The sequence below is a fragment of the Aphis gossypii genome, chromosome 3 (genome assembly GCF_020184175.1).
Source record: "Aphis gossypii isolate Hap1 chromosome 3, ASM2018417v2, whole genome shotgun sequence".
Classification (NCBI taxonomy): domain Eukaryota; kingdom Metazoa; phylum Arthropoda; class Insecta; order Hemiptera; family Aphididae; genus Aphis; species Aphis gossypii.
The window spans coordinates 2,373,837-2,385,543 of NC_065532.1; the positions used below are offsets into that span (position 1 = coordinate 2,373,837).

The 11,707-nt window shown below is 26.7% G+C and overlaps 2 protein-coding genes across 3 annotated transcripts; one reads left to right on the plus strand and one right to left on the minus strand.

The window, feature by feature from the left end:
- Window positions 1-152: 152 nt before the first annotated feature.
- Window positions 153-9,001, plus strand: LOC114121231 (importin-7). 2 transcript variants are annotated; one of them, XM_027983469.2, is made up of 21 exons: window positions 153-499; window positions 1,496-1,577; window positions 1,854-1,998; window positions 2,066-2,378; window positions 2,446-2,627; window positions 2,693-2,866; window positions 2,988-3,133; window positions 3,204-3,367; window positions 3,442-3,561; window positions 3,630-3,818; window positions 3,884-4,021; window positions 4,393-4,585; window positions 4,647-4,738; window positions 4,922-5,053; window positions 5,111-5,203; window positions 5,276-5,499; window positions 5,563-5,708; window positions 6,531-6,590; window positions 6,651-6,730; window positions 6,805-7,111; window positions 8,749-9,001. In XM_027983469.2, the coding sequence occupies exons 1-21, from the start codon at window positions 416-418 to the stop codon at window positions 8,829-8,831; spliced, it is 3,147 nt and encodes a 1,048-aa protein (XP_027839270.2). In that variant the 5' UTR covers window positions 153-415; the 3' UTR covers window positions 8,832-9,001. The 2 variants fall into 2 exon arrangements, with proteins under 2 accessions (XP_027839270.2, XP_027839271.2); XM_027983470.2 differs by having other exon boundaries at window positions 4,393-4,579.
- Window positions 9,002-9,112: 111 nt separating this feature from the next.
- On the minus strand, window positions 9,113-11,282 carry LOC114121238 (NEDD8-conjugating enzyme Ubc12). The gene is made up of 4 exons (XM_027983477.2): window positions 10,997-11,282; window positions 9,695-9,789; window positions 9,422-9,628; window positions 9,113-9,361 (listed from the first exon to the last, which is right to left on the minus strand). The coding sequence occupies exons 1-4, from the start codon at window positions 11,097-11,099 to the stop codon at window positions 9,221-9,223; spliced, it is 546 nt and encodes a 181-aa protein (XP_027839278.1). The 5' UTR covers window positions 11,100-11,282; the 3' UTR covers window positions 9,113-9,220.
- Window positions 11,283-11,707: the final 425 nt, after the last annotated feature.

The window sequence follows — 11,707 nt, forward strand, 5'->3', positions numbered from 1 at the left end:
AGCCGAGATCACCTTCTTACAGTGTAGCCGTAGAACGGTGCACGTAAGATCCCTTAACCGACTCTATGCTCGATTTATTTCCCGTTTTCTTCAAGTTTTAGGAAGCACTGCTGATAAAAAAACTAAACAAAAAGGATTTCCATTATGGCGGTTGTCGGGTTGATCAAGAAAATGGAATGCGATTTTTGTCGTCACGTGATTTGTTCGAACTGATTCGTCGCCGCCTTGGCCCTCGAGTCACATCGCTACCGTAGCCTCACGCACACACGCACCGCGCGCGCATACTCTTACCGATAGCCGAATACCGATTTAGTTTGCTACGTGTGCGCATCTTAACAACGTACCCGGTTAGTCGGAACTCGGAAACGACTCCGCCGCCGTTGCTCAAAGCTGCAGTATCACCGTCACTGTCGCAATGGACTTCGATAAACTCGTGAACTTGCTGGTTAACACGCTCAACCATCCACAAAGGAGTGATGCCGAGGAACAGCTTCAGCGTGTAAGCATGCTTTTTTGCTGCCCCGACCGGCCCGTGCACCCATAATAATAATAGTATACCCACATGCGTCATGCACACTGTTGAAGGTTATGCGATTTATCGCACTAATTATGACATGAGTATTTCATTGGGTCTGGTGACGTATTTTTTTTATATCGTTAAAATTTTTCTCATTTGAGTTGTTAGCCAAAGGGTAAAAGAGTATGTCCGTCTGAATCAGGGTTGTTAAAAACGTTTGTCAGCGGATTCGCCCGCCAAAACCGAAAACCGAGTTCACGATTCACGATCCCGTCGTCAGCCACGTTTTTCGCAATCGTGTGTGTGTGTTATAAATTATACACGAGCGAGGGGATTTTTTTTCATTCAAACTTAATCGAAATGCTGGTCGTTTTTTTTGTTCACTATAGCATTATTGCCACCATGTGTAGTTATATCATCGTTTTTGCAAGGGCGTTTAATTATAAAGAGCAATTTGTTAAGAGGTAGAATAGAATGATTAGAGGAAAACGGAAACAAAAAAATAAACTCAATGTGTTAAATATCTTGTCTGTCAACGTGTTATATGTAATTCATAAATTTGATCCTACCCGACGTTAATATAATATGCACTCTTTATAACCAATTGCATATCTTGCATTATATGAACAGATACAGCAATCAAAATAATTTATATGTGTTTAAAAATAAATAGTCTATACAACCTTATCATTAAATTGGTTGTTGTTAAAACAATCTACATCCCTTAGCTTATTAAAAATATAAACAATTTATAGTTAAATATATATACCTACTTATCGCTTTCTACCTTTGAATCTACCTGTTGATATCAAATTTATGTTAATTGATTTCCACAATATTTTCATTATATAGTTTTTTATCTGTTGATTTTATATTTATAGCATAAACTATAGCTAATTTCAAAAATCTATCTAGAAATAAGGTTTACCCAAGAAATTAATATTACGTACCTACCTAACTTTATTAACTTATTTATAGATACATAAAATTGCTGGATTTGGTCCAACCCTACTACAAATTGTTGCTTCTAATGATATGGAAATGTCTACAAGACAAGCAGGTAAGAAATGTGACTTAAGTAAATTAGTGTGAACGGTATTCAAATTGGTACTAGTATTGTATAATAAACTATAATATTCATAAAATCATAATTATATTGGTTATGGTTTTATATACTATGTTTTCCTTTCTTTATTAAACTACAAATTAAAGAAAATTAATATATCTTGGTATATCATACCAATACTTATTTTAGTATTAAACAATATACCAAAAATACTATACATAAAAAATTATGACCGTATTCATTCATGCATAAACATTAAATAAATTAAAGGTGCTATATATCTGAAAAATTTTATATACCAAAGTTGGGCAACTCGTGAGGATGAACCAAATAGATTTACAATTCATGAACAAGATCGAATATTAGTGAGAAATTCGATTTTAGAAGTTATAGTTCAAGTACCTGAATTATTGCGGTAATAATGATGTTAAATTTTCTACTTAAATTAACTTATTTTATAATCATAAATATATCAATTTTAGGACACAGCTAACTGTTAGTTTGGTAACCATGTTGAAACATGATTTTCCTGGACGTTGGACTGATTTTGTTGAAAGGATTGATGCTTATTTAAAAAGTGATAATTCATCTTGTTGGATGGGTGGTATAATCGGGTTTTCAGCTTTAATAAGAGCTTTTGAATATCATAAGGCAGATAAATCGCCTGTACATGCTGCAGTCAAAGTATTACTACCATCTATATACAATGTAATGATTCATATAGTTAGTAATCACACTGCTGAATCGGTTGAATTGCAGAAAACTGTGATTAAAAGTTATTTCAAACTTATTCAAGTAAGAGAATAACTTCATGACCTAATCAAATATATTTTGCTACTTAAATATACAATTTATTTAACAGTTCACATTAAGTCCTGATCTAATGGAAAGAACTTCCTTTACTAAATGGATGGAATTGTTAAGTATTATAGCTTGTAATCCAATACCAGAAGAAGTGAGTCGTTTAGAACATGATGTAGATCAATTACCTTGGTGGAAAATTAAAAAATGGGCATTCCATACTATGTATAGAATTTTCGAGAGGTAAATATATATTATGTAGTTACAAATAAGATTTCATTGCCTAATTCTAAATTTATAAATTTAAGGTATGGAAGTCCTGGCAGTGTTTCTCAAGATTATCAGCAATTTGCTGTATTTTTTGTTAAGACTTTTTCTACTGGATTTATAGATATAATTTTAAGAGTCTTAGATCAATACCGAAACAAAATCTACATCCCTCCTAGAGTCATGCAAATGTGTTTGCACTATTTGAACCAGTGGTAATTGATAGTTCCTAGCTTAATAACTGTTATTTTCAATTTAAACAACATATCAATAAAAGATTTACATAGTAGTAATTAATGAAAAGTATATTTATTATTATTTAATTTTGTCACCTAGTGTTAGTATTGGACACACCTGGAAAATGATAAAACCACATATGGATGCAATTATTCAAGATGTAATATTTCCACTCATGAGTCATTCAATTAATGATCAAGAATTGTGGGAAAGTGATCCTCAAGAATATATTTCTCAGAAATTTGGTAAACTTTTTAATGTTTAAAATTTATTTATATAAACTTACAATATTTATATATTATCATTTTATAATAGATATTTTTGAGGATTTAATATCTCCTGTAATGGCTGGTCAAACGATGTTACATTCAGCATGTAAAAAACGTAAAGACATATTACCTAAGGCAGTTCAATTTATTGTTGGTGTTATAACTTCAGATTCTGCTACTCCATCTCAGAAAGATGGTGCACTTCATATGGTAAATACAATTTCTTTTTCTTTTTTTTTAACTGTGAAAAATGAGGTAATTTTTGTATTGTGATTGTTTCATAGCTTGGATCATTAGCTGATGTCATATTCAAAAAAGATTATTACAAAGATCAAGTATGTGATATGCTATATCAACATGTATTTCCAGTTTTTCAAAGTCCACATGGACATTTAAGAGCAAGAGTATGTATTTATATTCTTATTAATATATTGTATATTGGATAATTATTTATTATTTTCTTTTTAATTAGGCTTCTTGGTTTATACAACACATTTGTGAAGTTAAAATTAATAATGACACTATTTGGGAGCATTTAGCAACATTTACTAGTAACGCTTTGTTAACTGATAAAGAACTTCCAGTTAAAGTTCAAGCTGGATTAGCAATTCAAGCATTATTAATAGCTGAAAACAAAGTTGAGCAACTTCTAGAGCCTAGGGTATGAATATTTCATAAAAATTGTTTATTTTAAGTAGGTTTTTAATGCTGCTGTCTTTTCTGCAGATTAAAGAAATTACACTTGAATTATTGAAAGTGCTGCAACAAACTGAGAATGATGATATTACTAGTGTAGTGCAAAAAGTTATTGCAACCTATTATGATACACTTGCTCCGATTATGTATGAAATTTGTCAGAATTTGGTTTGTATTTTATTTATTTATCATTATTATTTTAATATTTCCTCATTTGTAAAACTAAAAGTTAAAGTTCATCTTTGTATTTTAAATAACTCTAAATTGCAATAGATTTCTAAATTAAACATTAACATGTAATTAAATTATTAAAATATTAAATACACTTGTTCATTTTGTTTATAACGATTCATAGACCATTTCTTGAATTCTGATGACGAATCACTTCGTATATTCTATTTCAATTGAGATAAAAATAAAGTTTATTATATACATTTTAAAGTATAATTAATTTACAATTCAATTTTTATATTCTAAGAGACTTAAATGATAAAAATAAATTAGCCTAGTTCAATATAAGACAATTATTTATTTTTTAGGCAAAAACCTTCCTTCAAGTTCTTCAGTCAGAAGATATGAATGACAAAAAAGAAATTACTGGTATGAGTATTTTAAGTTGTATAGAAACCATATTGAGTGTGAATGATGAGCAACCACAAACTTTAGCAGCCCTTGAACCAATTGTATTGGAAGTTATAGTCAATATTTTTAATGCGCCTGATTCTGGTATTGGTAAATAAATATATGACAAGCACAAAATATAACTTATTTAATCTAATTGTTTTTGTTTTAGAATACTATGAAGAAGCTTTAAATTTAGTAAGTGACTTAACTAGCATAGAAGTATCAAATAACATGTGGGGTGTTTTAGAAATAATTTATAGGGTAAGTTATTTATTAATTTAAAGTGAGTTATTGAGATATAGAAGCAATACATATACATAATTTTTAATTTTGTGATTGATTAAAATTTACTTTGTCTTACATTTAAATTCATTGTAAATTTGGAATATGTTTTTTTTTCAATTTATAATTTTCTTTTTATTAATAATTTAATTGTTTGTATAGGTTTTTCAAAATGATGGAATTGATTATTTTGTGGATATGATGCCTTGTCTTCACAACTATGTTACTGTTGGAATGGAGAGTTTAATCTCAAATGAAAATTTAATGTTAATTATATTTAACATGTGTAAAATTGTAATTATACATTAACATTATTATAACTTAAACATTAAATATATCATATAATTTTAGGTTTTGTCATCAGAATCTGGCGAAGAAGCTGAATGTCATGCTGGAAAATTATTAGAGGTTATAATTTTGCAATGTAAAGGACGAATTGATCATGTAATTAATAACTTAATTTAAATATATATTAAGCTAAACAAACTTACATTATTTTCAATATAATTTTTTTAGTGTATACCATCCATTGTTGAGTTAGTTTTGCAGCGACTTGTTAGAGAAATTAAATCATCCGAATTACGAGCTATGTGTCTTCAAGTGATTGTAGCTGCTATTTATTATAATCCACATTTATTATTTGAAACGCTAGATAAACTACAAATGTCCATGTCTACAAATGAATCTATTTCTGTCCATTTTATTCGACAATGGTTACAAGATACAGATTGCTTTTTTGGGTTGGTTTAAAACTAATAAGTGTCTAATTTTAGTTTTTATAATTTTGTGTTTTGTATATATAGAATTCATGATCGTAAGTTATGTGTTATGGGTTTGCTCACACTAATGGCATTATCTCCAAATCGACCTATTGCTGTTAATGAACATGCTACTCAAATTGTCCCTTCAATGCTCATGCTGTTTGATGGACTTAACCGTGCATATTCAAGTAAGTATCACCTTTGACATACTATTTTATTGGTTAAACTTGTTAAAAAAAAAAAAAAAGAACTCAAATTTAATATTTAATTAATATATCACCTTAAAATCTGAATTATCACCCATTTATATTTTAACGGTTTAACTACTCGCAAAATATTATTTCTTTAAAGTGATTTTTTCAATAAAATTTCATATAATTAAATTGAAAAATTATTTAAATTAAGTTTATTTGTTCTTAAATTAGGATAAGGAGTAATCTATTTAGTCGAGTAATAAAAAAAAAAAAAACATTTTTATTTAAAAATAATGTTTGTTTGTTTGGATAACAAAATTTAACAATTAATTTTCACTGCTAACTGTGTGGATATTAATGTCACATAGTTTTAATTTAAGATATGATTTTTGATTAAATATTTGATCTGAATATAATTTAACTTACCTTAACTAACTCAATAAACGTCGCTAGCTTAAAGAAAAAAATACTATATTTTAAGTGTGCTCACTAACAATCGTGTTTATTAAAAATTCTTATTTATTATACCATGCATGATCAAATAGATGTATTCTTTTTCTTAAATAAAATGTTCTAATTGTTATTGTAACACTTAAAGAAAAATTTAACCATGTTTTAAAGGCGTTATACCTAATTTAAACCATGTTGTTAAAGTTAAGTATATTAAGTAAATTTATTTTAATGGTGATATTTTTTGTAGATATATGTTGTTCATATTATTGTTTAATATAGTATTTGTTATACAAATAGACGAACATAAATAAAGATAACAAACTTATTTAAAAAATATTATATAACTTAAAATATCACATTTAGATAGAGAAAATCAACAAGACGATGAAACTACTGATGAAGAAGAAATAGATACTGATAATGGCAAGTTAAAAAAGTTTACTAATCATTGTAAAATTATTGTTAACTGATTTTTAATTTTAGAACTCAATTCCGATGAAGATGAAATTGATGAAACTTTAGCTTATGCAAGTAATAAGAGACAACCTTTATATATCACAAATGTATGTTGTATTTTAACCTGTGAAAAAAAAAAAATTAGTTTATACTATAGTTTTTTCTGTTAACTTACGTGTAGAATTCTGAAAATGCTGATGAGGACAGTGATAGTGATGATGATGATGATGAATACGAACCACCTGAAGAGACAGTGCTTGAAGTATATACAACGCCACTAGATGACCATAATAATGTTGACGAATCAATTGATGTATACATCTTATTTAAAACTGTATTGTTAAGCATTCAACAAAACGATCCAGCCTGGTACCTAGCACTCACTAACCATTTAAATAGTGATCAACAGAAGTCTATAAATGAATTGATGGTCTTAGCAGAACAGCGTCGTGCTGAAGTTGAAAACAAAAAGAAAGAAAAACTAGCAGGTAGTGTTTAAATTATCTTTATCTCATATTACTAAACTGGTATTTTTTTTTAAATTACAATTTCTGAGCATTATTTTTAATTTTAATGTCAGATGTAATTAAATTATGTAACTTGTAAATGTAGCCAAAAAACTTCATAATTGAGTTTTTTTACTATGAAGTATACATCATAAAATCACAAATACTATTTATAATAGTACTAAAAATTAAACTCGCTTTTCGTACAATCAATATTAAGGGTATTATAAACAGACAGTTTTTATGGAGTTCAGTACGGCCAATAATATTAGTGTTAGTGTGCAAGCTTAGAAATGTGTGCATAGTAAATGACCGTTAGTGTTAGTGACACCATATCTGGTAAGGAACAAAACGGGTGAAAATTTTGAGAACAATTATTTAATTATGTGTTTTTAATAAGCAAGAATAACATACCCATTGTTATATAATGTTGCTAATAATATAACAATAATATACTATTATTCATTGAAATGGTTATTTTAAATTGTTGTAAGCAAAAGCGAAAAATTATAGAATAGGTTAGTTAGATGTAGTGAAACTCTTTTGCATGCAGCACATGCACATTCAATTCATCCCAACAGTGTCGCAAGGGTGACTAGAAAATGATGTATGCTAATTTGTATGTAAGTACTTTAGATGATGAACCCAACTAAACAACCGATCAAACATCTGAAAACTGATTTTAAGTAATTAATATATATATATACTTGAGATCGATCAGGCCACATTTTTAAATGTTCAAGCCAAATTTGGAGGAGTTGAGGAATAAAATTTGAAAAGTTAACTGATCGATCTCAAGTAAACATAATACAAAATTTAAATCAGTTTTCAAAAGTATAATTGCACTCTAGATTCATCGGTATGATTGACAATAAATTGGTATATTTTCATTGTAATTAAAGAATTTTGCAATCCCCTGAAAGACACCACATCATGTGTTATATCCTGTACAACACTAAATTTTATTTTAGTAGTAGCATTTAGATTGGGTTTATCTATAATTAATGTTAAAAGTTAATAACTTTTCAATAATTAAGCATAAGATTTTTTTAGATATGTTAGTTTTTAATGAACCTATTTAAAGTTAAAAGTGCTTTTTACTAGACTAGTTTTACCTAGCTTTTAATAAGTAAGGATGCTAGAATTATTTACACAATTATCTTTTTTTTATTAGAAGTTCAAAATATATTAATGATATATATGATAAAGACTGATATAAAAGTATTACACTATTATACATTTATATATATTTTGCTTTACTTTATATTAATAGTTTGACTTAATGTTGAAATTAAAATTGATAGTAATTAACTTGACACCTTTTAAATCTTCTAATTAATATATTTCTTTATTTCTTTAGAATATTACTAATAATTAATTAAATGATATGATTTAACGATCGTTTAGCTAGTTTATAACAATATTCAATCATTATCATATACTTTTTTTTTACAATATTATCTGTTAAATTTTGCTGTATTAATTAAAGGGGTATAGAACATATTTAATATTTTAGAATTTATAGATAATTACTCATAAGTAATAATACAGGAAATCATATCACATATATTATCATTTCCTGTATTTACAAAATTAATTTAAATTATGTTATGTTTCAGGTTTTAAATTTGATCAAGCTACTGTTCCATCCACATTTAGTTTTAGTAACACCAATAATTCACCATTTGCTTTTGGACGGTAACTGGACAATTATATTTTGACGAATAATATTTGCTTTTACTATTCATTATTATTATTGTATGTTCAAACTATATACAAAATCATCTAAACCAATTAAACAACATGTTGTTATCATAATTTTAAATATCATTGTGTTGAAATTAATATATTATTACCAACTTATGCTTAAAACAGTTTTGTTACTTATATTAGAGTAAAAATTATAACTAATTACTAGAATTAATTTTTATCAACTTAAAAAAAAAAAATTAAAAATTAAGAGAAAAAATGAATATTACGATATAAGAATTAAATTATTTATTTCATACAAAGTTTCCACGAAAAAGATCAATCCTTATTAGCATTAATTTAATTGCAACATTGTCTGAGTAGGATCACATCTTTTTTTTGTTATTTTAAACATTTCTCGAAGTATGTATTGCCAATAACTCCACCTCTCATTGCTTTTTGTACATTCATATCAAACAACCTTTTGTTGTTCTGCAACACATCTGCAGCTTCTTTATTAAGAGGATCTTCTGGATTAGGTTCCTAAAACATAAATTATAATATTTACAATACTCATAATATTGTTGCAACAATTTTTAATACCAGGAACAAATACTGCAAGCCATAAATAACACTGTTAATAGTCAATACTGGCTTCCAGTCCTCGCGTAGTATGTTCAAACACACATTGCCATCGAGATCTATATTTGGATGGTAAACTGTTGTTTCACATTTAACTTTAGGTGGTTCATGCGGATAGTTCACACCAACTTTGAAACTAAAATTGAATTTTCCACCTTTGTATGATCCCTAGAAACAAAAATAATTAAGGTAAAACTCCATAAAATGTATTTAATATGTATATTGTTCACCCACTTCATCAGGGCAGATGGTCAATTTGAAATTTAATAAGTCGTCTGGATCAGGAAATTCAGTAGTGCATGTTTTCGGTAGAGTAAGTTCATTTAAATCTGTATCAAATGAACAATTTATTAAAAAAACATGAATTGGTGTGTATGAGTGTATTTTTCACCAAAAATGTACAGTTTTTATCATACTCAATTAATCAACTTTAAATATAAAGAAGATGATAATGAACAAAGAGATTTAGTGAAGGTTATTCAACATTTTCCTTCTATTTTAACATTCTATGGTATTCACTATAGACAGATAAATTAATTAAATATCTATAAATAACAAATTAATGGCTTTGTGAAGTTAAATAGATAATTATTGCAGTGTTTATAAACTTACAGTATAATTCAAAATAGATAAGAGTATATACAATTAAAAAACAGGGAACACACGTCACTTCGGTGTTATGAATGTGTTAAATTTAAATTCAACAAGAAGTCAGAATTCTAGTTAAAATCAGCTTAAGTTCTAATTTTTAAAACTATTTAATATATTTTATATTATGAGAATTTTTTTTTAATTTGGTAGATGTAGGTTGGTTTAATTTTTGGTAACAACATCGCATTTAATTCATAATTCAATATCAATATACAAAAAATTGCAAGAATAATTAATAATAATAAAATACATAGCATAAAAAGTAATATAAATATTTTTTTTAATATAATTCAACATAGAAAAAAATAGCAATGAATTTAAAGTCAAAAATATTTTAAACCCAAAAATCAGGTATATTTAATAAATATTTTATCAAAACATCTAGTTTTGTTAAAATGTGAACATCAAGGGCTTATAACAAAAATGTTTTGAGGTAATTTAGAGGTACTTAGATAATAATATTTTGACACAATTAAAACTTATTTTATTATTAAGACTATACCAAATTAATAATAAAACAAATTTTTAACTTCATAAGATAATCATACCTACATAATAATATTCATTACATTTTTTTAAAAAGTAAAAGATAATGAGTCATAACATTAATATATTATTTAATAAAGTATTTTGGATAAAATTTTAAAACAACCGAAATGTTCAGCGACTCACAAGTAAAGAAGCTATATTTAAAAAAATTATTTTCCAAAAGTAAACTCTTATTAAGTTATTACACATATGTATGTATCATATGATTCAATTTTAATTATACAAAGCCATTAATGAGGTTATCTATTAAAATATGTCAAACATTAAATTTTAGGAATTTAACATTTCAAACAGCTTTAAATATATTAATTAAATATTAAGCAAATGTATATTTACCTTTTGTAATTCTAAGATGAGCAGCAGAAGCTTTCTTTTGATTCCCTGATTTAGGAGTTTCACCGTCTTTTTTATGTTGTTTTAAAGAATAAAGTTTAATCATAATTGTGGTATTAATGTGAATTGGATTACTAGACGACTTGTGATTTTTAGATACGAATTTGACTAGTTAAGATGAAACACAAATTTCAAGTTGTAATAAAACCAGGTGTTCTATGAAATTTAATTGAATATTATACGTCTTCTTCTATAACTACTAAAATTATTGAAGAAAGTTAGGAATTTACTATATAAAATATCCAAATGATAAAGAGCCTTATCATTGGTTCAACAAAAGAACAACGCAGCGCTATCTGTGTGTAGACCTGAAATATAATTGTAATAAATATATTATCTATATTACATTGAATAGTCAATAGTGAAGCAGCCAAAATCACCAAAATCATGGACGTATTAATTAATTTATGACTTATTAAATCATCAATTAAATGTAGTATTTTTAATATTATGTTACAATTTAATTGATTTTGCATTGCATTTTTGTTTATTCGATTGGTATACTGGTATACAGATGGTATCGTTGGTAAACATAAATGTGTTTGATAATTTATGTTCTCATGAACAATCGATTATTAAACAGAAAAACCATGAAGATTACAGATGAGAAAAACAAAATATTATGACTATTGATAAGTTATCATTGATAACACA

Bases quoted from the DNA above. Each gene is read 5' to 3' on its own strand.
- LOC114121231 (XM_027983469.2), top strand. From the start codon at position 416: ATGGACTTCGATAAACTCGTGAACTTGCTGGTTAACACGCTCAACCAT. The intron at 1,578-1,853 runs GTAAGAAATGTG...AATAAATTAAAG, and splicing joins AATGTCTACAAGACAAGCAG to GTGCTATATATCTGAAAAAT. The intron at 5,204-5,275 runs GTAATTAATAAC...TAATTTTTTTAG, and splicing joins GTAAAGGACGAATTGATCAT to TGTATACCATCCATTGTTGA.
- LOC114121238 (XM_027983477.2), bottom strand. From the start codon at position 11,099: ATGATTAAACTTTATTCTTTAAAACAACATAAAAAAGACGGTGAAACT. The intron at 9,790-10,996 runs GTAAATATACAT...CATTTGATACAG, and splicing joins TCATCTTAGAATTACAAAAG to ATTTAAATGAACTTACTCTA. The intron at 9,629-9,694 runs GTGGGTGAACAA...TTTTGTTTCTAG, and splicing joins TGACCATCTGCCCTGATGAA to GGATCATACAAAGGTGGAAA.